Here is a 26,363-nt window from a genome sequence, read left to right as displayed (position 1 = left end):
AATTATGCTCGTCTTTTCCTTCCTCCGATCTGCCGTACGTACGGCTAGTAGGGACGGCACTTTTAACAGTGCAAGTGCAAAGGTAGGTAAGTGATTATAGATGTAATGAAGAAAAAATAAATAAAGTCGCGCTATAAATAACGTCCACACGTGTGCTATGGAGACAAAAACTTTCCAGCGATGAGCTCGGGTTGGAGGGGTGAAAGAAAATAAAAGACACAATGAATAAATTGTGTTTTTGTGTTTGGTTACTGTTCCTCTTTCAATCAGCATAAAACGAGGGTATGGCGTGATGATAATGTAGGTCAATTGGTTAATGGTGTAGCGCTGGAGCTGTAGGATAGAAGCTGAAGAATAAACTGTTAGATTTTGTGACGCACATAAAAGTACAATAGAAAATGAAGTGCACGACATAAAAAAACTATAATAAACTCGCTTCTTCCACTACAAGTCAGTTTAACATGTAGGAACTTGAACGTGCTCCTAGATAAGTACATAGTTTTCTTCATTCAAACAGAAGATCAGATTCATTAAATCAAGTAAAATACAAACAATTTGGGAATAACACAAAGAAATGTAATCTCTCCAAAAATCCATTCCTAATACCATCTAAATCTTTTAAAAATTCAAACATTAATGCTGCATGGTCGACGTGAAATATTTCATCGGACTTCTGATGTGTTGCAACATCGACGTTGAAACATTTCACTATCGTGCAAGTGGAAGCCTTCTTGCATGGAGGCGCATGGTTCCAACTTTATTTTAATTTCGGAATAAAATAATCACACCAAAAACGGTTGCCTGGTATTTCTCTAGGTGCCCATTCAAAATATCATCGGTTTTATTTCACTTAGTACCAACAAACTGCTCATTCAACATCGCCAAACAACGCAAGAAAGGATGGCCTTCCTTGCGCTATCTACATCAATCCTCTGATACAAACTCTCTCAAGCGATCATTCTCAAACAATGTTCCTTAACAAATGATCACGAGGCACGATGGACAAGTCGTCCAGCACTGTCCATTCGCCTCGTAAGTGTGCTCTTCGTTTCCGAATCTAAATTCTCCTGCATTCTGTGAAATATGCTCATGGTTGCTGTTTCTGTTTCTAGAGTCGTGTTACTAGTTGTACGTGAATTTGTGTTTCCTTCCCGTTTCACATCCTATCCCTTACACCGTTCTGCTTCGGTGCCTTGCTTGACAACGTAAAACAAATTCCGTTGAAAGGTGTGAGATTAAAGAGTAAAGAGTTGTTCCGCCTGCCTTACGGGGAGGAGGATTGCTTCAAAACTGGTCCATTATTTAGTGTGATACTCCGGTGCAGTATTTCTAACTGTCATAGGCTGTCCGGTTTTGAGAGAGTGTGGAGCGTATTGGTTCGTGTGTAAAGTTGGATAGATTGTTTGCTTGTGGTGTACACGGAAAGCAGAATGATAACTACCGCTATTAGTGCCGTACATTATGAGGCGTGATGGAGAATAAGAGCAGATCAGGGGAGTTCCCGTGGCATCCTGTAAGTCTAACACTCGAATACGGAAAAACGCACACGAAAACGCTATTGATCGCTCGGCAAAAAATGCATCATCGGAAAATCTCTTGAGATGATATGGACCGATCAACCGGCGCTGGACACTGTTTTCACACTGACTTTGTAACATCATTCTTTCCTTATTTGCTAAACACTCCGTACTGTCTATACTATAGTACTAGTAGCTCTTAACGACTATATCTAGCCCTAAGTAAATATAACTTAAACACAATCGTTGTATTAAATAAAAGCAGAAACGATGAAGCATCTCGCTCCATCCCTCTTTCTATCTCTTCCCCATAGTGACTTGATTCGCGATTTGGATTTGAAATATCAGTTTTAGCTCGAAGCACAAATGTGTGTCCATCGTGTTTTCCCGCCCCTTGGTGCTGTTATGCATGGCAAGCAGTTCACCGGACGTGGCGGTGTAAAAATGGAGGCGCTTGTGCTTTTTCGTGCATTTGTGAGTGTGTGTGTGTGTCGAAATCTAGCCCGCCCGAAGGGTGGGAGCAAACGGGTGCTTCCTACTACTGCCATTAAATGTCGCCGTTTTCCATCGCCTTGTTGAGATCGACCACGATCTTATCCATGATCTCCCGGTACGGCGAGTCCTGCCGGAAGGCCGTCTCGAGCAGGGCGGAATCGGCGAACGTGTCGAACACCTCGTCGATGCGGCCGAGCGATTTGTCCGTCAGGTGGCGCACGACGCACGCACGCAGCAAACTCCGGCAGTCGGCGAGCGATTTCTGCAGGTAGCCCAGATCGAAGCTGTAGTCGACCTCGTAGAACGACAGGATCGCCATCTGGAGCGTCTGAAATTTGGCCCGAAAGCGGTCCGCCTGCCGCAGCTCGTCCGCGTTCAGCTGCCCGTTCCGGTGCAGGACGGCGATTTTGATCACGATCTTGATGATGTTTTTGACTAGCCGTTCGGCGTCCTTTTTGCTGCCCGTCTGAAGTGGAAGGAAGAAAATTCAGTTAGAAGGTCATCTCAACGACAAGCGAGATCCTAAGCAGAGTACTTACGTGCACCTTCACCAACCGGTAGACATTGTCCAGCAGCGAAGCGGTCGTGCCGTCGATGAACACCTTCGCGACGTTTTTGCTTGCCATCCGCGAGAGGATCTTCTTCTGCGCCCGGAGCCCAATGTCCTTCGCTTTGAAGGCATTGTCGGTCATAACTGGAAGAGAAAACGTAACCGGGGGGTTAAGAACACAGTAAACTCCTAACCTTTCTAAGACCAACTCTACACAACATGAAAACACCCACTCGGCGATGTCGCCGCAGCGGACTATCGGACAAACTAACAGACACAAAGCCCTTTCCTTCTTCCTCTGCCTTGAAGGAGATGCTTATCGCAGGCGTCGTTATCGTCGCGGAGTGTACTTTGGAACAAACGGAATCGGTGTCAGTTAGTTTGGTGACAACAACCGCAGCAAATCAAACCCTACACACCGTCGTCTGTGGTATCGCTGTGTCAATCAAAGGTTTTCTTTTTGAAAATTCCACGGCCGATACGTGGCTTCATGTGGGTTTCTCTCGGATCCAAACGGTGTGCAGTGGGTTGATGTTTTCCATACTCTCCCCAATTGTTAGTCAAAGCGTTTGCCTTCGTTTGGTTTGGTTACCACAGTTTTAATGATTTATTTTGCCTAGCCTTTAATTGCTTTTCGTGGTCAACGCTTTCCATGCGATAAGGCTGTTGCAATTTCTCAAGACGCTTTCCATGCGATACGGTTGTTGCAATGTAAACCATTTCGCAAGACATTTATTTTTTCCTTTTCCTACTTCATTTCTTTGTGGTACTTTTAGTATCAAACATGAATATGCGTGTCTGGTTGATATGTTTAAGCTTCAATTTTCCTGCGTAGCATATCGGTTGCGGTGGATATTTTATTCATGGTTCACCTACCTGCGTCGATCATCGTGTGGAGAATCGGTTTCTGCTAGCGACGGTTTTGTACTTTCGTGTTTTTCTGATACTGAGACGTTTTGGGGATTCCTTGGAGATTGTCTTTTTTTTTTTGCTTGGTTTGGGTATCTATTTTACACTCTCACTAAATGCAGACGCTTTCCGGCGTGTGGGAGTTTTCGCATATGAAAAAATCATAACACAAGTAAGACACAAGCGAAAGTCAATTTTCTGAAAAAAAGATAGAGAAAATAAAAAGAAATAAAAAACTAAACTAAAATAATTAAAAAGAACTTAGTTGAGAAAATAACCAATAGAAGTATGCAACGTAAATGATCAACAATGGTCAAGGAGAACCAAACGAAAGCGAACTAGAGATAACATAAATGCGGAAGAATTTAATCTTTAAGATAATACAAATAAGTCGGTGATAAAAAAGGTGTTTTAGATACAACGTTCGTCCGTTTGGTGAGATAAGGCAACTTCTTCAGGGAACTCATTCCCATTTACCATGACAGCCATTTTCCAACCAATTTCATCTAGAAGGCCTTACCACCAGAATAGCACGTGCCGTGTGTAGCATAAACTATGGTAAATTATTCTTGCTTCGCCATCTGATCAAGGACTTCCCTTCCCTGAAGGCGTAGTGTAATTCCTTTTATTATCAAGTAACCATACGGTTGTGTGGCTTAATTCCATACTTGCGGCGAATAACTCGACAGGTTTCCGGGAACTGGCCTACCGATCGAACACACCTTTCCTTTCGCAGAAGATTTCGGCCAACGGGCCATCGAAAGGTTTTCCACAACAAACGGACAACAAATTGGTTCCCGCCGGACATAATCCTCCCGGTTTCCTGGAGGGTTTTCCGGAGGTCCGTTTCATTCGGTACGCTTCCACGAACGCACTGAAGGGACATGGTTTGCCCACGCGTCATCATTTAAGCGGATTATTACCCAGAGGACCTCTAGGCGTAGCGTGCGGCCACCGTGTCGCGGGTAAGAAACGGGTAGACCTGCCAAATGGCCAACGTAAGTGGCTCGTAGCAGGCGGGCTTTGCAAAGGATACTCCGTACAAATATTTCCTTTCCATTTAGCAACCCAAATATATCGGCCGCCTAAAGCGAGTATGGATTCCTCACCAACTGTAATGCCGTTTTGCTAATCTCTCTGCCACCTTGCCAGCATTTGTATCCCCTCCGGTGCTTGCCGTAATTGTGTGTGTAAATAAATAATGCAAACCCCTTTTCTTCGCTAAGCCTGTCGTCGGGCTGGGTGGAACGCGACGGATCAACTCGGGAACAAATGACACACAAATCCTTCACTCATCCATTCCTATTTTCCTTCCGTCGGGAGGATTTGCGGCACCGAAGAATCCGAGACCATCCATTTTTCGCCCAAGAAAACGGGTTTCCATCCCAAGGGTCGTCCCCCGCGCAAGGAATTGTGACTCACACAAGCAGTTGGCACACTCGGCGGCGATGTGCTGGTAGACGATCCACGACTGCAGCTCCAGTATGCTGGCCGCGCTCATGCTGTACATATCCTTTGGCTATGTGAGAGGTCCTCTCGATAAGGGATTCTTTTTAATGGGGGTTTTGTTGTGCTTCGGGATGGATTCGAGTTCCAGTGGATGGATGTTCACTGGCGGTCCGGCAAATGGTTTTCCTTCCGCTCTCGAGGTAGGTCGCAATCCTGGTTGCGAGTGTTAGACACGGCTCCAAAGCATCTGGAAGTAGAAAAGTACAAACCAATATGGAACTGTTAGTATTTGTATCATGCAGAGGAAATCGTTTAATATGAATCGAAAAAAGAAAGGCTTTTATGCTGATCTTTTTAACAGTTTATGATCATCCGCAATTAAAACTATGAGCTAGCCATAAAGTTGATGAATGAACAGCTGTGATCAGTTAATTTAATATTTAAAAAAAATCATATCTAAATATACCTTTGCTTTAATAAAATATTTTTATTTAATTTTCGGTCTGTTCAGTTGATCTTACTAGTTCAAATTGACCGATCACATAAAAAAGGGATTGATTAAATATTATTTATTCGTCATATTTTTACGTTAGCTTCAACACATCAAGAGAGTTTAGTTATCTACACCCTGCATCGGAAGTGGAAACTTTATCGCTGTGATATTAAATAGTTCGTTATATCAAAGACAGAGGGAGAGAGAAAAGAAAGCGAACGATTAAAACAAAAATTAGACTTCGGGGTCCATTCCCGTGAATCGGTTTGTAATTAAAGCGTCCTCCAAAAAACCCCGTACATCCATGCGCAAGCGACGTCTTAATCATAGGTGAAAACCGAAAGAAAATCTTTTCAACGCATTCGATGAACAACGGAGACTACCAATTAGTTGGGCCACCGTTGGGCAAATGATATCGGAGCACGATGGCATACGTGAAAGAAATCGGCCGGCTTCCATGTTCCGGCACGAAACCGAAGGCGGTGCTCGCACTATGAAATGCATGAGGAGAAAATCGATTCGATAAAGCTTTTTGATGTGTGGCCCTCCCCAATGTCAAGGGGATGGCACCCCGGAAGACTTTCTCCTCGGTCTTTTCCCAAGTGCTGTTCAAACTGTTTTCTTTAATGTTGTCCCGTACCGGTATGTTTGAGGAGATGGACCTTCGTTTTTCCTTTAGTTTATATGTTTGTACACTTTCAACGAAAGTTTTTTTCTTTGCATTATGGAAAGCAGTGTAGAAAGTAGCGTTACTGGAAAATGTTTAACCATTGCAATGATTTTCCAACCGGGGCAGGTGACGGTGGTTTGGTAAAACGTTTCAATCAGATGCACAAACACAAACGAAAGGAGCAAAACAAATGGCAAAAATCAAAATAATAATATCATAACACTAATTTTTAAATCCTTTCATAAACGGAAGGCACGAGATGATGGCAAGCTGTACAACGCGATGTTAACACCGAAACAAATAATATCTTACATAAACTGCTGCCGGGTGGAGTGATCATCGTTTGCGCCACACGATCACGACGACGAGCCCGAACATCGTCGACAACGCTTTGTTGTGTGTTTTATGTTTGCTCATTTCCATAATTCTCACCGTAAACGGGGGTGCTTCTAGGGGCTTGGGATGGCAGTTACTATAGTTATTTGCAGAACGTCTAACAACATGCACCCGGTGAAGAGAGTTTGAGTTGCTTGAAACATAAAACCTGAACCTTTCATCAGGTCACTCATAATCATTGGGTTATTTTTCACTTTCCCTGCGCAAAGACAAACACCTCTTGCCTTTTTTGCTTTCCAACACATTGTTGTTGGCAGTTTTAATTCGCAAACGGAAGCCCATCCGACACTCATTGTGCATTTCGTCTCCAGTTTTGTCCTGTCAATCTTCCATTCCACTGACTATGGCTCCGGTTACCTATTTGATTTGTTTGCTAACTTACCGAAACTTTTCCTTCGTCTCATGTTTTTTTTCCATTTTTTTTCTTTCATTTCGATATGCTTTCACATCACGGCGTGTTTGCAGATCGGCCCCTGCTGGTGGCAGCGCAATCTGATGTAACTTCAATTTTCTGCCACCAACAGCATCCGCGTTAGGTCATAGCGTTTGCGTTAGACGATGTGACATAAACATACACGCGCGCATAAGTTCCCCTGCCGTTCGCTTATGCTCCCGGTGGGGACTCTATATATGCGATCGGTCTTGGTTTTGTTTTATTATCGCTCGGTTGATGGATCGGAAACGAATTGGTCGTCGGTCAATATTGAACAGCATTGTCAGGAGAATGGTTTACTGTACAAACGAACATCGTTTTGATGAAGTTTACACGATTCTCTCCTCGCTAGGAATTGAAAACGACTCTTGTTTTACGAGAGAACAAAGCTTGGTTTAAATTCCATACCAAACCCTCGTTTAATGCTTGTTTAGAATATATTATTTTCTACAAACAAATGGTGTTTAAATCATAATTTCTAAATCATTTAATATCGGTTGAACTCTAAAATAAAAATGAGATGAAGTATTTTAAATCACAAAATGTTATCTTGTTTAAACTTAAGATGTTTTAAATCAGGAGCTTTAAACTGCCATCTCATCTTTTCCTTTGTATATAAAGCCTTTTTGGCAGAACTTTTTACTTAGACAAGATACAAGATTTTTTTAATGCACCCGAGACGCTACTTGTTTCTAACTGAATGATCGACTTGATACTGTATTCCAATAAAGAAAGCATAAAAAGAAGACAAAATATCGTTTGGTACGATCGGAAGAGGAAACTAGCATCAGGAACAAAATTCAACTTAACCAGAAAACTAAAGCCAAAGGAATTGGAGTTCTTATTCAATGGGTAGCAAATGAAAAGGTAGAATCTACAAGTATGTGAGATTTATTTCTCGGAAACATGATTCACTAGTTGGTATCGAACGAAAATGGTAGCAATGTAAGAGTTGCTAAATTAAGTCCCACCTCAAATCGGTACAACATAATAATTAGAAGCTATCTATTGGAAAGCTGTAAACACACCAAACGAAAGGAGGGCATACCTTGTGTTCGAAAACATGTACCTTTCATTAAAATTGTGTCATTTACATTCGTGAGCAGCGAAGGTTACCCATGCTGATCTAATTACCGGATGTCACCAGGTACTCCATCGATATCCAGTTTCCAATTTCCAAAGTACTACAGCCATAAATACCCTCTAGGCCATTCCAAATGGCCTCGCCTCGTTGGCATGTTGGTGCTACTTCGTTCGTAATAATCCCGCCACCACTATCCTGCCAGGATAAAATCCCATTAATGATTCAATTTTCAATTAGCTATCTTCCCATCTGATCGGAAGGGAAATGATCTTCGTCTGGGAGGGCACAAAGGAAACGAAGGAAGGCAGTCGCGTTGGATACGACTTTGGATTGGCTTCTTGGAAAGCTAAGAAAAGAATACCCATCACAAACGATCTCGTTCTAGTATCAAGATCTGTTTTGTAGTCAAACTCGGCGCCCGAGTGAAAGAAATTAGTAGGAGAGTGCCGTCGTTCAGGAACATCCATCGAGACGGGGATAATGATGTTCGGGCGAAACATAAACTAATTTCACGAAGGTACAAGAAGAAGGATGTGGGCGATAATTTTCTTCCCGCGACGCCACTCGCCTTCCCGGCTAGGGTAGGAAAACCTTTTCCACCGTTCGAAAGAGACCCTCGCGCTATAGTGGATTTGCGAGTCGGGCTCGCTGGGAGATAAACTGTGCCCGACGATGTTGCCGAAAAAAGTAAACATAAATCGCGAACTTTCGATGAATGTCAACAAGTGTAGCTAATATATCGCGCGGCCCGAAAATCAATTTGTATTTTCGCCAGCTATTTCCATCAGCGGGGAAATTGGATATCAACCCGGTGCGAATATCGATGCCGCCGAAACTCGTCCTAATTAATTGAATTTTCGTACCCCGCGAGGAAATGTTTCGTCTGGATGGTATGGTAGTATTTCAAAGGATCCCCGATGTGGAGCAATAGACCGGCTTGATGTCGAAACCGATCACAACCATTCCCTTCTATTCAGTGCATTGAAATGTGAGATATTGGTAGAATTTCCAATAAAGTCTCATTTCAGTGCCATTCCTCGTGAAGGTGAACCGTTTTCCATCAAAGCGCTTTTCCCGGTGACGCGCAAGAAAGCGATTGAGTGGAAACGAAAAACAATTCGCTCACATTTGTCGTGTGGGTTTCATCTTCGCGGTGGATATTTTATCAAATTCTCGGGTTTTATTCACCGTACGAGGAAAACACTTTAACACTTTGATAAACAAGAAAAGAATGTTCCATGACATTTCATGCGAAAAATTACTTATGCTACCATCCCTACAGATAAGGAGTCGCGACAATCATTCGGTTCGCTCGAAAAGAGAGACATACGGGGAAGATTCGAAAAGTTTTGCGAATGGGGGATTTTTATTCTTTGTCGGGCAAGAACTTACAAATGACTCCATCGGGAGTTGTTCAAGGGCATCGCGCGAACGGTGGCGCAAAGGAAAAGTTGTTCGGTGGTTCGCTCTCATGCACGGAAAAACCCTCTAATGGGTGAAAAGGGTTCGTGGGATCGAAATGATATTCGGTGCTCTAAAATGGAAATGGGTTCGCCCGAGTACCGGCAGCTACTTCTTAAGTTCCGCAATGCTTTAAATTTCCGTTTTCTTAAGTAAGAATATATGTTTGCTAAAGAAGAGAAACAACAGACGATTTGAAGTATGTATTTTTTGGCTTGCTTTCTAATGCGCCCAGCTCTTCTGTTTTCGAAAGTCAAATGATTTCATTCCATTTATGGGTTTTTCTTCCATCCAGGGTAATTCCCGCAAGGCTGCGGGAATGTTTGCTCCCGTTACAGAACCGACCTTACGGTCTGCTTTAGACACGTGTCAAACGAGTTCTTCTTGCTGGTGTTTTTGCCCGGCAGAAGCCATTGTTTAGTGGGTTCGCAAAAAGAGCACCGCAGGGAAAGGATTCTAATGCTGGCTTGGCAATTTGTAGTCGGCTGTACTGTTTCATTCATGTTGAAAGACTCTCACCGAGCTTGAGAGGAAACAATAAGCCGTTCCCAGAACAGACCTTGGTTTACTCTTTCTTTACTTTACGTAAAGGATTACGAGAGTGTTTCTGACGTTTGATGTGATCCCTAACGATTACTGGTTCTTAGAATATGCCTCAAAAAACGTTGGAGCCCGAGTTTTCGACGTTTGATGAGCAAAATTAATTTAAAAAGTTGTTGCTGCTAATTTAACCACAATGCTGTAAGCTGGCACTTTTCTAATTCCCTCGTGGGTTGTTGGTAATACTGTTTTTTAAACATAACTTTCGAGAATCCAGTTAGAATATTACAACCATTCCGCCAGGGTTGAATAGCCTGCGCGTGTAGCGTTCCAGTTCTTGGTGGAAAACTTTATTGATCGAAACCTTTCAAAGGGCGTACTAGGGTGTATAAAATCGTAGGTTGAACTTTTCACCGTCCACGAAGTCAACAATGCATCGTTTAAAGCAACGACAACGGAACGGCCCTTGGCGGGCATCATTGGCACGCACGTTTTCGTCCAGCATGAGTTATTTGGTTTAACTGCCACGCAGCATTCTGCTACGTCTCGGATGCGGTGTGGGGCTTCCTTTGAGCGTCCATTGCCAGCTGGTGGTTCGCCACTTTGGCCGGAAACCGATCTCGTGGGGCCCATTTCCGCCCACCTCGCAACAATGAAACGGAGCGAAAGATCAACAACAGCAACCAACACGAGAACTGTAGTGCTTCCCCCGGTGGAAAGGCAGCTCGTGTTGCACCGGAAACGTGAGATTCAACGAAGGCACCACTAGTAGACACGCACCAGACAGGAGGGAGCAGCAGCAGCTCGATCGCGCCGGGTGGGAGGATCGGGAAAGTGTGTACGCGTCCATAATATCCAGTTTCCAATAACGATGACGGAGACGGGCGATTAAAGGAACGCTTAACGGCATTCTTGGCGTGCCGGAGGACCGGTTTCTCTTTATCGGTTTCGTTTTTATCCGAGACTGCTGCTGTTCCAAAGCGGCTCCGGGAGGATCGGGTCGGTCGCCACCGTCCGAGGAATGCGATGGCGTGTGGTCGGATGGCCACAACCGCTCGACTGTGATAACGCCGTGACGTGACGACGGAAAACCGGACCGGGGGGGAAGCCCGTTGGCGCTAGCGGTGAAGAATTAGAAGTAACGGTTATTGGCATATTTATTGCACCAGATGAGCGCCAGAACTGCGCGGTGAAGCCTGACCGACTCCGGGTTTTTTTCTGTGAGTAGTGCGGCTTCTTGGCTGTTGGAGTGCAGAATGTCTACCGGAATCAACTTTTCGAGGCCAGGTTCCACGTTCCGACTTTGGCTCACTTTGCACAGATTGTGTTACTGAAGAACCTATCGAATTTTCGCCACGTGTTATTTACTTTTTAATAACGTATTCCACCTTGTACCATGTAACATAGTTGTAAAACGATCGTAACATTTTTATTCTTTGCATACTAGTTGATCGCCACTTTTGATGTAAATGTAGTTGGAATAACTACAAACAAATATTTTTCAACAAACAAAACGCAACAAATATGTTATAAAAGATAAATTGAATATTTTCGATCACTTTCAAGCCATGATATAAACCTAAATTAAAATATTTTTAACACTATTTTTCTTATTTTTATAATATTTCATCGAGTCAAATAAATTCGTTCTTTTTCAACCAATAGTGCAGGGAATGGGGTATGCATATGTTTTTCGGGATGCACCATTATCTTCTGATTCCCTTGCCTTTCCTACATGACCGCGTTTTATGGTTCCCATAAATCATGCTGCGCAATTGATTCGAGATATTAGGTCGCGACGTATGGGTTGGTCACTTTTGTTCACGGTTGTTACCCATATCTCATGTTTGCTAAAAGTTAATTTTACTTCCGCTTTCTGCTACTTTGAATTCGTGAAATATTGAATATATTCACCGCAAAGATGACATGGTTTTTTACGGTTGTAAATTCGGACAAATTTTGAATTCACTTATTTACGCAAACGAACAAACAGGCGGCCACGGCGACTGACCAGCTTGAAACTTTCGACTTGCGCATAAAACTCGCCAATTGGGCAAATTGTGCTAATTGATTTGATTAGCAAATCGCCAAAAAGCTAGCAGCGTATCGAAATAAACGACCTGCATACCACTCGGCGTCGCTTTCGGTGTTGTGACTTGCGGTTGTTTGGTGCAGTTTCACTCGCCGGGAGGCGAATGTCTTCACCGAAAACCCGTCACCACAACAAAAAGGGGCAAGAGAGACCGCAATTTGCATTCGCCGACCGTCACCGTGCGGTTTGTGTGAAGAGAAATTAACGAAGTCATCCACCGTGAGCCAACGATTCACGCAAGTTATTGCCTTCTGCGGAAGGTGCCTCCACAACTTGCCATCGTAAAATATCTTCGAGCAATTTATTCGAAAACATTAAATCATATTCATGTGCGCTGGCGGTTTGGAGAATTTGATAAAATTACCCTGTGGTTGGGAGACTGGAGTGGATCGCAGCATACGCCTTCGAAGCGATCTCAAGGAATCACGTTCGAAGGTTTTAAATAAAGCACAGCTAACATCTTTGATAGGAGGCACCGATTTGAACTTATGGAACACACTCCCACTGGTGGCCGTTAGGATGCACCAAGCCACCACAACGTTGCAACGTCGCGATAACACAGCCTAAATGCAGCTCGGTGCAAACCTCGACACAGTGTGCAATGTGCGTTGGGAACCCGATTATATGACGGCTCCGGGTATCGTGTGCGGCATTCGACAGCGCAACCGAAGCTGCAGGTGAATTGTGGATGTGATTTCCATTCGAATGAACCTCCGCCCGGCGATACCTGATCCGATGCGACCGTAACGACAAAGCGTTGTAGTTTCCCGTTCGCGTCTCGGTGCACATTAGTAACTGTCATCCGGGAACATAATCAATTCTGCATGGGCGACAACGATAGCAAGCAAGTAGCAACTACCACCGATCGATCAATTGATGCTTCTTTCTTTGAGATAAATAACAATCTGAAATATTTAATAATTCTCGTTGCAGAAAAGCTAGTTCATGGAAGGTATAACTAATCGCATTGGAAACGTTCCCACTGCAATTAAATTTAATCGAACCATTTTCCACGTATAAATTGAATTAGTATTCCTAGAGTCTGGTTGCTCTAATTCGCACTCGAAACACGTTCCGATTCCGACTGCGGTGCGTTGCACCTAAAACGGGGCAGTTTAGAATTTCAAATCCGTTCATTAGCCCACGCTGCACGTAGTCCAGAGATCGTTCTATTTATCTATTCCCGAACAGGCCGTCAGCTTCCACACTTCCACATCGGAACGCAAGAAAACAGTTACGTTGAATTGAACAAAAAAGAAACAGTCGAGCGGAAAAGGGGTTTCGGTCGAGCAACTCCCCGTGAGTGTGGCCGGAAAATCATCGGCAAACCGTAAACCCATCGTAAATCTACACACAATACGAATCTGGAGCCCGGTGTAGCTTGTTTGTGGTTCAGTTCGGTTCCCGAGGACCGATTGTAGAAGTTAGAAACCTTCTCGTTTTAAGCTAGTCTAGAAACGACAGAGATAATCCCTTGAATATATTTCTGCTTCCATTTGAATACGTTCTACAACTAACAGCATCTAACCATGGGCCAAATAGTTGATTCGGTTTGAAAAGTTCAGCTATGTTTAGTTGCACACATTTTAATGACTCTTTTGTTCCGAAAGAATCACAAATTGTACGGAGCGATTGTTTAGACGGGATTAAACCATCGTCGGTTCCGTTTGGTTTGAATTTGATTTCGGTTCCGAAAGTAAACATTTACTTTTCGACAAAATCCAAACGCCTGGAGGTGGTTGTTCCTTGGCCGGCGCTCCATAACCTAACAAACCCTTCTGCACCGTAGAAATCCGACGTAGAACAAAGCCTCAGCTTGACGGAGAGGAGTCTATGGAGTTCGAGATTTCAATAATAAATTAACCCAACAGCCCCGGAGGTGGCTGGGTTCTGATTGGAGCAGCATCCTTTATGCCACTGTCCCTCGTTTTCCTCCGAGGCGAGGAAAGCGGACGGGATGACCGGAATGGAACACTTCTTCGCGTTGAAAAAGTTATGAACAAAGTAAATCTCTCCCCCAAGCAGCCAAGTCCAGACCGATTTGAGGCGAATAGAGCGTGGTATCGGAGACTTGAAGACTAGAAACTTCCACCGCTGGGGAGGAAATAGAAACAAAATCACCCGATCGAGACCAACTCGAGCGCGGATGCTGTTAGGAAATCGTTAAGAAGTTGTTTACCTCTTACCGGTGATGGGGTACCGGCGCGTTCCATCGTCCACTTGCTTCGGGGTGATTGTTTCGGGCGCGTTTGGCGACGTGAAGAAAACGCAAAACAAAACAGCTGAAGAGCGCATTCGGTTAGAAAGAGTGAATGGAGAAAAAAAATGGAACATCCCTTAGTCATCGACCGACAACTGCGAGCCAACGTCTTCGGGGGAGTTGCTGTCGAAGAAGTGCACTCGACCACAAAAATGGCGACCGAAGCAGACTTCCAGTGGGGTTTTCCCGGCAAAATGTTACTTTTTTTCGGAACGAAATTAATCTTGTGTCTTTTTTAAACTCGAGTAATTTATGATAATTTCAACTATGTGTACAAGCACTTTTAATTGATATAAAGTACCAAGTAATTCAACAACTTGTCACATTAACTTACGTAACTCCTGATCTAAGACGATTTTTCGCCCGTTCACTGTAACGAGCAGTGAGCAACCCACCCTGCCCGCACTCTAGATTTTTCCTAAGCCCACCCTACCCCAAAGCTAATCCAATCTCACTCGCTGTCACGCGATCGTGTCGGCTTTTTTCTGTGTTTTGCTGTACACTTGCAGGTTTATTTTGCGCCTTCATTCGGCACCATTTCGTCATGCATTACAACACTTGCAAGCACACCGTTTACAATCACGCGGGCTCCGGAGAGCAGGTCTACAACCGGCGGTTGAACCAATAATATATTAACGACGCCCTGGCCCTCTCCGTAGCTCGTGCAAGCCCCATTTTTTGCAAAAACCAATGCTAACGAAACCGGAGCTGGCGCTGCACGATGGAGCGAAGCCGGGATAAAAATAAAAAATTCAGTTTTGGATTTTAGAAAAATGAGATATATTTTCTTAAACTACAAGATGAAACTAAGAAATGACCCAAAAACTAGAGCCTCTGTTCTTCCAGGTTCTGAGAAACAGCCCGTCAAAGTCAAGATTTGTGAAAATATTGCATGAAAAATTGGAAAAATTCCATCAACTTTGAAGGTCTGTAACTCCTATAATAATGGTCGGAATCGAATTTCAAGCACAGTTTTGGAAAGGTATATTATCATGCTTTAAAATTGTTGACAGTTTAAGTAAATTGAAATTGAATGTCACAAAATATTAAGCATTGTTTCGGAAAACTCCTGGAAATTTTTTCAATTTTTCTGTTTTTAACCTTACGCCATCGCTAAGGATTGTGAAAGATTGTAATATGATGCATACCCACTTATAGTCTAGAATGTTTTGTAACAATAAATGATACTTTTTTTTGCGCATACGCGCGCATCTTTACGTTATTCTGTACTTTATATGTGAAGCTTATAGTTTATCACCTACTAGGCGTCTCCATCATGCCATACGCAGCATCATGTGTGGTAAGAAATATATGAAATTCTCATTCAATGAAATATAGGTCGATGATCGTATCGTAAAAATGTGAAGCAGGGTAGGGGTTGAACATCACGTAAAAGGGGAAAGACAAGCCAAGTCAATTGCAAAGAATGAAATTCGGTTTGGTTTGCATTGAATGTATTTGGTCGCTTTTTCTTGTTCTACAGCTCACAAACCCATCTTTTTATACCCAAAATTCCTATTAATAATGTACCTTACACTAACATTTTGTTTTGTTTGTACCCTTACCTGTAAAAGTTGAAGTTAATCTTCAAGAGTTGGTGAATCACACTGCGTGTAGAATAATTGAAATGCAAAAAGCAAAAATCTTGCGGCACATTTTCTTTGTGTGATTCACTAAACGTCGTATTATTGCGCTTGTGGGGCATTGACGGATCTAGTGGACACAGCATTTGCAATCAACTGTTTCATGGTTACGGAGAAAATACTGCATCAGACAGTGATTTACTAGTATCGGCAATAACTCCTATCCGTCTTTCGTTCATTAGTGACAATTCAGATATCATCTGGATAAACTTGATGCCCCAAAGTGTTGGTTCTGCAGGCCAATTGTGATCAAGTTTGCGAATGAGTCAAAAGAAAAAGTTTTATAAACAGTAGATGAAATCAAAAGCCAAATAACCAGGTTAGTTCCTTATACAATTCAGCTTAATGAAACAAGTTAAGTGACGGTAAATTATTCATTGTACATGAGTTGAATTGATGGAAACATTTTGGCATATTTAACCGACACTATGTATACGCAAACATGTTGTATATATGGTGCAAAACCAACAGAAATGAACAGTGTAGAGCACTTATAAAATGGATTTATTCCATATCCTGAGAATTTATCTTGTGACTTATATACGACTGCACTGCACTCACATTTCATACAGAATTGATTTTAAAAAACGGAAGGTTACTAAAAATTATAAAAACATGTACAATGATCGAAAAAAATTGTATTGGAAAAGATGTACAAGGAATTTGGTGTTAAAGTAGATGAACCAAGGTAAATGGGTGGAAATAGTACGACGGGAAATGTTTGTCGTAGGGCTTTTTCAAACATTGAAAAATTGAGCGATGTTTTGCAAATAGAAACAGAACTTATAGAAAGGTTTCGAAATATTTTAATAGCCATCACCTGTTCACAGCCTTTAAATCCAAAAAACTATTACTCTATATTGCATAGACACATACATGTTTTACATACATCATTACAATTGGTACAAAATTCCTTCTACTGTCCATAAAGTTCTTCCCAGCTCCATTGGGATCCTTAGGAGAGGAAGCAGCAGAATGTAGAAATAAAATGTACAGAAGGGATAGCATTGCAATCATCAGAATAGTTTAGAAGTTATGTCCGCGTTAGATGCTTTAAATATCAATTATTTTCCAGATAACAATATTTTGAATGAAATTTTTTTGTAAATTTAGTTTGTTTTATATCAAACTAAAAAATTTGTTTAAGTCAATGTAAAAAAAAAAGATTGAAAAGTTATTGCACCCATAGAAAAGTCCAAAAATATGAGGTTTTTGCAGCGCCACCTGGCGGGATTGTCCAGAAACATCATAATTTCGTGTAATTTAATAGTACTACACGATATTATAATGAAAAAATTGCAAAACAGTTGATTCCGAATTTTATCCCGGCAATTTGCTCTTTTCGCTCCATAGTGCGCTGGAGGTAGCGATCGATGGCGCTGGGAAGCGAAAGAAGTTTGCACCGCGATGGGAGAGGCTTGACACGGTTAGGTAAAGTGGTCACAACAGGGCAGGCTATTTTATGCAATTTGTTGGAAGAAAGTGAAAGATATAAAGTGTTTTCATTATTTGCTTTTCTGCTAGCTGTAAAGCCGTAAAAATTGCAAATAATGCTATTTAATTTAACTTTTGATTGACAGAAATTAACTTTAAATGCAGATTCTGCTATTAAAAAGTATACAGAAAGATGAAAAAATAGTCTACATATTCTGTTGTCTTATAAGACGAACAAAATGGCATCCAGACTTACAATTTCGAATCCTCGGCTCGATTGGAAACAGCAAACTGGCCCAAAACGAGAATAAATCCCCGTGTGATCCTCTTTAAGCTGCGATCCTCGCTCGCGGATCATTGAGCAAGATTTTCCTGCCCATTGGAACACCATACCAGGAAAAAGGCTCCAAGCAACGCAACCCAAATGGAAAGCTGGAAACCGTTTTCGAAAATGTGACCGGAATAAAACAGTCCCAACGCTTTTGTCGTCGTCGTTTGGCAACCGTGACCCCTAGGTTCGTGTTGAAGGCCATGTTTCGATCCATTCGGGCCCCATATTAGCCACCCTCGTTTCCGGAAAGTTATGAACGGAGCTAGCAAAAAGGCTGGTCGCGCCGGTGGGCGTGTAATTGTGGGGAGTCGCGTCAAGTAAATTATGGCCCACCCGGCAGGGGTTTGGCAGGTGGAACCGCTAGCGTTAAGAAGCTTTTTCGACTGACAGACCGTCGTCCTGATGTATTTATTACCGTGTTGCGTAGCAATGGAACGAGTGAAGAAAACATCGAAACCGCACGAATTGGGCAGGAAAATCAAGTTATAAATTTCCCCACCCATGGACATAAATCTGTTCAATTTCGTTCTGCGTTGGCTCGCAAAAACCAACAATCACCCGGCCAACAGTTGGGTTACCATTCCCGTAAACGGGAAAATCCTTACACTCAAACGACCAACAAAATCATAGCAAATCCCATCAAGCGCAAATATTACCTTCCTTCCAGTTGGTGAACCAGTTAATTAGTACGAAAATGATGACGATAACGCCACGGGCAACGGCGGTCGGTCTTTTGAGGGTGGCGATGAGGTGGCGCAGCTTAATTTCGTCGAACCTCGATCGCAACAGCATAAGCAACGCCTGCTTCGTAATAATTGGAGGAGGCAGCTCCATAAGCTCGTAATATTTTCTAACGGCGGCTTACGGGAAGCTTCGTGCTGCTGCGTTGCCTTGCCATCCAGCAAACGGTTGCTGCGACTGAAAGCGACACGTAGTGAGTGCATCGGGATTGATAAGTTCATTTTGGGTACAACAGGAGATACAAAATGTTAGTATACAGACCGGCCTCGGTTTTGTTCACCAAATGGGACTTTGACAGTACCGTAAACCGGGGCTAGCGCCCAAAAGTTTATGTCAATTTTAAGTGTTTCCTACGTTTATACTCAAGACTTAACAGACACAGAACAAACGTTACTTATGTACATTGAAATATGAAATCATATGAAATCTCACCGATGTAAAAAGAAACGTTATGTTTTTTTCCATCGAATCAACGGTCATCAATCTTTTTACACTCCGTTTTACTTCTTTGATTTCTTCCTACATCCAGTGCTTCAATTGAAACTCATTTTTTATTGAGCAAAGTAGTCTGAAGCGGGAAACCTGCACCATTCGTTTATTAGTTCATGTTCGAATCTTCTGTCATACAAAATGCATTGAATCGTAGAAGAACAAGAACGTTACTATAAACTAGCTTCAGACGATTTGTCAAACGACGTAATCCGAGGTCTACGAAAACCGATGCCAGCCTGTATTTTGGACATTTTGGAAGTAGACTGTTTCCCTTTGTGTGCGTGGATAGTCAGTGTACTAGTTTGGATTAAATCTGTGGAGAAACACTAATTAGAAACACCACGCACTTTAGTTCTCAACCATAAACTTACCAATCCTCTGCGTTCTAAATATAACCAGCGAGTTTCCACAAGGTAAAGCCGGCGGCAAGGATATCATCGTTAGAAATGGCACCATCAACGTGATAATGAGATCCTCTTTCATCCGCGCGAGCGCGCGCACGCCTTGGGTGAAATGCTTGACGACACGGGAAAAATAAATTTTCACGGCTGTTGCAAAAAAAAGGTCAATTCTCAAACCGAGAACAACATCGGGACCGGCAGGACCGGGACCGGGCAGAGTAGAATCACCACAGGACACCAGTAGGACCCGGTGGACCACTTGGGAGGATAAAAATAGCATACCAAGCAAGCAAAGAGCAGAATATGAGTGACAAAAACTGCTCCACTCGAGGTGCAAAGGCTCCGGAGTATGTCCATGTTCATGTTTTTGCTTTGGGGACACGGTTCGTCAGTGTATGTTCGGACGTCATCGTGAGCACAAAGGGAAATACCCCTCCTCACGTCACATACCACTTGCTATTCATTGCCTCACCTCACCGCAATCGATTTGTATTTAGTTTGGTTACCTTGACGACAACCAACGCCCGCAGACCTTTGCATAAGCGAACCACCAAGGTCCAAGGACCACAGGGTCGATTGGAGCGAGCTGGAGGTTTCCGAAACACAACCGATTTTTTCGTCCTGCCCATATTCCCCGGAGTGAGGGCTCAGAATTGATTATTTCCGTGCGCTGATGGGAACGGAAAAACAAAACTTGCCACCGAGCAGGACCGTCGAGGTCAGGACGAACGATCGTGACAGCGAACGAAAACGGAGGTGAACCCAAAACGGAAAAAGGGAAAATTAGAATAAAAATCATCAGACCAACCCACGTGGGAGGAGGGGGGGAGAAGCGAAAAACGGCTAAACAAAATCGTCGCTGGTAGGGGAATTGCTAACTATTTTCTGATTGAACGGCGGATAACGGATCAGGGGCTGGATGACAGGATCGGAGTGCTTCGGAGAAAATCTAACGGAAGGTGTACAGAAAATCAATATGTTTTCAGGCGGTGGAAAACTAAGACACACCGAAGCAATGTGTTGGGGTTCAAGTTCGCCCGTTCGAAGCTATCAAGCAACACAATCGTTTGGACATAAACACTTTATTGATTACCGTGTCGTTCGATTTTTATTATCCATCTTCCACGTTCGAGAGAGATGTAAGCAGCGTATCCCACAATGCCATAAAACTTCGCACCTACTTCGAACTCCATTGTATAAAAAAACGATTGACATTTTCTTGTAACAAGAGTGTTTTTTTATGTTTAATATGTTCATTGAGCAATGTGAATTTTTCTGGGAAGTATACAGATTAAAACATTGATAAAAGAAAATAAATCAAAACCTTCATGAAACAAAATTTTAGTATGTTTTATACGTAGTTTTTCAAATGTATACATATACTATGGAATGTTTTTTTGTAACCAACGATTGGGTTCGACCTAACCTACCGATACAAAATCGTACCAAAGCCAAACATAACAATTGCTGCCGGTCGTGGTCCGTGTTTCACCCACAATGGGCGATGTTGCCGCATGGATACAAACATAACCGACACGCATGCCGCTCGTGCCTCCGATGGTTTACCATTTTGCATAATTTATTTTATCGAACAGTTTTCCCCCCGGTGGCGGTCGGGAATGTTGTGTGTTAATTAAATGTGCATCATTCAAATAAACCCCTCTTTTTAGGTGAACCTTTTCCAGCTCCAAACGAAACGGAAACCCAATCCACGCACGCAACATTGTTTTACTACACAGCCGGATAAAATATTTCACCCTTTTGCTGCGTGAATGCCTCCCGCTGGTGGTTTATGCCAAACAAAATGTGCTCCATTTTAAATGCACTGGCCAGCTCCCCTCAGTGGGGGAGGAAAAGACGCATATTTCCATACATTTCCATCACTCATTCACCAGCACAACGCGGCGAGGGACCACACACTGTTTATGTTTTCCCCTTGTCTCTAATTTTAGCCGACCGGTTTAGTCACATTTTCCGCAATGAGAGTAAAGAAAAACAAAACCGCCGAGGAAAAACCCCGGTACAGCACCAGGGGCCGATGGAGGCCAAAGAAAAGCCAACGGAGCGATGTAAATCGATCCCCAACCGGGCCTCTCCGTACGCTTGTGCCGTGCTGGTCGCGTTACTTCAGCAGCACTCGGTGGACAGTTGGAAAATTGCGTACCAAAGAAAAACGGAAAGACTGTCGTGGGACAAACCTTGGGGGAGGGGGGAGGAACGCCGGAAACTCAAACTGGAATGTCCCATGCATCATTAAGTCCATGCGTACTCTCTTGTACTCGGTTTACGGTTGGGCGTTCGGGATGGCCGGACGTTTTTCTTCCGAAAGGAACTTCCATTAAAAATTCATTCCGAACCATAATGCAAACGCAACCCAAAGGAAGGTCACCTTTCGTGGGTATTTTTTGTTTACTGTACCATTTTGAGAACGGGTTGTATTTTATTTCTTAAACTTGATGAATATTTTGTAAAACGACACAACACTTGAGTACTTTCTTTGAAAAATAAAGTATGCTCTAAAAACCATAGTTATCACACCCAACTGAAAGCTAACGTTCAGGATTAGGATATCTTTCATTTGCCATGGGGTCAAATTTGTGTCGCAAATATCGAATTCTATCCTTTTCAGCTCGTTGTCCACAAAGATCCGATGAGGACCTTAGCGACATAAAAAAAACATGGCGAAACGGAAGAAGCTCGTTAAATATGCGTATAAAGTGGGCAATCCTCACGCACACACACACACAAGCAGCCGCCCCGGTTTTTCCGCTCGTCCAATGAATGGAACGGTTAAACATATACGGTGCGGTCGGTTCTGTGGTCCCCCGTGGGTACCACGGGTGCGGCGGAATGCACACTTCCGCCGGAAGGATACGCTTTATCGAGAGAGAGCCCGAGGCATAAAACGGGTGGTGATGATGAAATAAGTTTCACCGGCGTTCCTTCGTCCCTGGTGCTAGGTTCTTTTCGTAGCCTGTTTTTTTTCGCACTGCCTTTTATGTAATTTCATTTCCTTTCCGTCAGTGAGAACTGCAGTAAAAGGACGAAGAAGCGAAGCGGAAAAAAATGGCACTCACATGAAGAAGAATATAGAATCGATACCGGTGCCTTTCCGCAGCTTCCGTTATGCTTCTCAAACGAACCGAGTCGACTAGAAGAAACGACACCCCAAAAAGCGGTAATAAAATAATCATCAAAATATTCATAATGGTCTCTATTGTTTTATCTCCGCCCGGGCTGGTGCCGAGATCTCATAAACACCCTAATGATAATTTCCATCATGATCATTACCCCACCCTCCCGGAGCCGAGTGTCCGCATGCCAACACCAGCGAAGATCGGAGCAAAAGCATCGTAAATCAAAATTATTAAACCTGTTATCCGTCGTTGACGGGCGCAGGTGTGAATGACTCAGGCCTGGATCCCGCGGAAGTGACTGACTCGCGGTAGTTAGAAAGAATTTAGAGGAACACTCATAAAGAAAACACGAGTAAGATGTCTCATCGCGGATGACTTTCACGCTATGGGAACAGACTAGAGGGAAAAAAAGAGCTAAGAAAAAATACATCACGCTAGCTGCCCCAGTTTACTTAGACTCCATCAATGTACTCATACCAAGTCGGGTGCAAACGCCAGGGTGGTGGCACGGCGTACGGGAGGAATCTTATCTTAAACTTTACTCCATTAACACAAGTTTGTCGTTTCGACTCGGCCGTGACGACGACGTTCGTTCGATACCGATGCTTGTCCACCCAAGGGATGGAGGTTCTTGCGACTGGATTGATGGTATTTTGCTGATAAGAATTCTTTCGCAACCGATAAGTGTATTGGTGTTTTCACAAAATGTCAACAGTGCGATTCAACGAATGGGCGGATAAGACTTTGTTCGATCTTGTTTATGGCTCCGACAGAGGTATTACCTGTAAGGCATATCAAAAGAAGGAGTTTTTGGGGTGAGGAAAGCAATTTCAAATGTTCAAGACATTAAGCTTCCGATGCAAAAATTCTTTTAAAAGGAGATAATGCGCATTAAATATTTTATGCGACCCTCGTAAAAAGAAGGCGCACAAGGAAAGAGTGGACATTTCATAAGCACTACAACATTGGACAAAATAGCTTACCCCAGTTTGGCACCGGCACGTTGTCGGGATTATCTTTGACACACTGTAACATTGATGGCGATCCACTTCGCGCCGAGTGAATGAAATCCGCCTCCATGTCGCTTATGCTTCGGAATGCAAATGGGCAGAGGTTCAAGTGGTATCGCGTGTAGTGCATTAGCTGCAGCCGGTCGCATGCATTGAACGACTCCGGGCGTATCTCCACACACGTCCGTTTTCCACTTCCCTTTCGCCTAACGCGAACACTTTCTTGTGACCCTCACTCTTTTCCAGGAGAAACATCCCGAGGCGTCTTTTCCATTCAACGTTTCAACAGGGGTTAAGATCCCTGGGTACTCTTGCTATATCATCGAGGGGTATTGGAAGGAATGTTTAGTTCCACAAGCTGCTGGTAGCCGGGTTTTTCAAGCATAGATCGCGCTCGTTACGGTTATTGCGACGAATAAATGCGTGCCTTTTGAAAGAAACCCTAACAGATGTGTTGGACAGGGGTTTGAACAACAGCTTTTTCTGTATAATAAATTGATAAGAGGCGAATTTACAGTGTATCCATTATAAACATTAATAGTTTAAAAAAAGATACAGTAACGTTTAATACAGCAAATAAATAAAGCTCCAGCCTCAAATACATTTTTACAGACTACTTCGATCAATTGTCAAAATCTTACCTCAATGTGTGGCCGCGTTTTATCGCCCTTTTATTTTCTCGCGTGTCCTTGCCCAAAACCGTTGACCGAAGGCGCGTTCCAGTGCTGTGACACGTTTCAGCTGACTGTAACCTTATTTTTTCTCCGTTCCTTTTCTTCCCCTTTCGTTTAAAGATCGATATTCCTTGCGTCAAGGAAGTACCGGCCTACCGTACGGTGTGGCCAATGTTTGAGCAGTACACACACACACACTCGCGCGCCCGCTCACAAGGACGAACTTGCCAGCTGCAACAGATGGACGACGACGATATCGAATGGCGGCAAAATAAGCGGACGTCAAGGACTCGCCGAGTACGACGGCAGGTGTCGTTGAGGTTGGCACCTCCTTACGACCGCCACACGCCCATTCGGGAAGGAATGTTTCGTCGTCCACAAACTTCACTCGCACACAACGAACACTCGAACAGGCACAGCTGCAAACGGTGGAACAGGAAATTGGTTTTTGGTCTTCACTTTTCTCGCTCTGCACGGTTTTTCTCAACAACGCCGGAAAGCGAACGGGCAGGATGGCTGCTTTTCAAACGGAACAAATACTTGTGTCACAGCAACAGAAGCGGAATACTTTCAAATTATTATTTTTTAATTAATACGTGCACTTTATATTTCAATTTGTCGCTGTTCAATATCTTGGTATCGATTTTGTTAAACATAAAACTGGAAAAGTATAACATAAATGTATTTTACAACTACACTTCATGAGCAGCAACAGTCGATAAAAATACAATTCCTCTGAAAACCCACCAAATGATGAAACAACCATCAAGTTTGCCAATACAAGACTAGAAAAGCCTGCGAATGACCTACATTTCTGCATCAACCTCATCTGAGGCTGCATGTTACAATTTTTGTTTATTTATTCTCCCTTTCCGCGTGCCGTAGCTTTTCTGGCAATGGCCATAAATATTCACCAAGAGTTTAACGAACGCTGAACGGTTTGCTGGCAATCTTTCCCCTTTGGTGAAGCAAAGGTGTAAAACAATCAACCGTCCGTTCCCATCATGATGACTTCATCAGCATCTCGCGGCCGCTCCGAGATTACCCATGGAAGACGTGTTTGTCCAGTTTGCTTCTTCTCGTTTTAAAGATGGCCCTGGCCCGAGATGATGTGGAGATTGTTTTGGTCGTGTCTCGAAACAGCAGCATCTGTACGCCACGTGGGAAGGGTCGAGCGTTTCCAAACGAAACCGTTCCCCAAAGCGGGCGTTAGCCGTTCGGTCGGTTGCGATCGCAGATTCCTCTGTTAGTCACACATTGCAGAAAGGAGAGCTGAGTAAAAATTACTGCTCATCACCCGATGACTGCAGTCGAAGTCAGTTAAGTCAAGTTTATGCATTTTTTCATTTTTTTTTATGAAAATGTGCTTAATTAAGACCATCCAGTTGATGAACGAAAGAGCAATAAAAACGTACGGTTCGCACGCTAACCACACCCTGCCTAACGTGCGCTATGGAAAACATATGAAGTGGAGTCCTCTACATTGCGTATCGTGGGGATCAATTAATGTTAATTAATGCACAAACACGCCAGCAAAGACTTATTATGTACAACCCGGTCCGTTCTTTTCTTCGACTCGTCAACACATGGCTATCAAGCGTACTTCGGCGGGCCTTTTTCCGTGCAACGAGGACATCCATTCCCGCCAAGGACATGTTTGCGATGGTATTGGTGCACCAGTTTCCGAGACGAGCCTTCGAAATCCTTCACAACAAATCCTCCATCCCACCGGGATGGGTTTCTCTCGCTCCGGTTAGCTCTTCCAAGTCGTAGAGAATTTTCCACCACACATTTCCTGTCGATGAAGCTGGTTTTCCAGCAATTTTCCGTTCGGCGGAGATTGGCGCTCTCGCACCGTTGTGTGGGGAGAGTGTCGCTTGTACGTACCGCCACCACCGGTTGCATAGTGCCCAAGGACGAAACCAGTTTACTACTCAGTGTACTCTTGCGGAATCTTTTGTAGTAAAACCATCCGTATTTGTTAGTCATCGCCCCACTGCAAAACACTGGGGCGTTCGATGAACCGTCATAGTACAAAGGAGAGAACTCTCAGCTTGTTACACTTTAAATATGTTTTTTTTTTAATATCTTAACAAACATGCACACACATTTCGTTCGTCACAAAACCATGCGGGAGTATAAACTACCTAC

At 43.4% G+C, this 26,363-nt stretch overlaps 1 protein-coding gene across 2 annotated transcripts; it reads right to left on the bottom strand.

Annotated features, from left to right (window-relative positions):
- Positions 1-806: 806 nt before the first annotated feature.
- Positions 807-26,363, bottom strand: LOC131261300 (tumor necrosis factor alpha-induced protein 8-like protein). Of its 2 annotated transcripts, none has more exons than XM_058263303.1 (4): positions 26,100-26,363; positions 3,439-3,669; positions 2,552-2,706; positions 807-2,478 (listed from the first exon to the last, which is right to left on the bottom strand). In XM_058263303.1, the coding sequence occupies exons 2-4, from the start codon at positions 3,449-3,451 to the stop codon at positions 2,065-2,067; spliced, it is 582 nt and encodes a 193-aa protein (XP_058119286.1). In that variant the 5' UTR covers positions 3,452-3,669; positions 26,100-26,363; the 3' UTR covers positions 807-2,064. The 2 variants fall into 2 exon arrangements, with proteins under 2 accessions (XP_058119286.1, XP_058119285.1); XM_058263302.1 differs by lacking the exon at positions 26,100-26,363 and adding an exon at positions 4,894-5,001.

This window comes from Anopheles coustani, chromosome 3 (genome assembly GCF_943734705.1).
Source record: "Anopheles coustani chromosome 3, idAnoCousDA_361_x.2, whole genome shotgun sequence".
NCBI classification, from domain to species: domain Eukaryota; kingdom Metazoa; phylum Arthropoda; class Insecta; order Diptera; family Culicidae; genus Anopheles; species Anopheles coustani.
The sequence above is the reverse complement of the archived record's forward strand: the minus strand, read 5'-3'. Positions and strand labels throughout refer to the sequence as shown.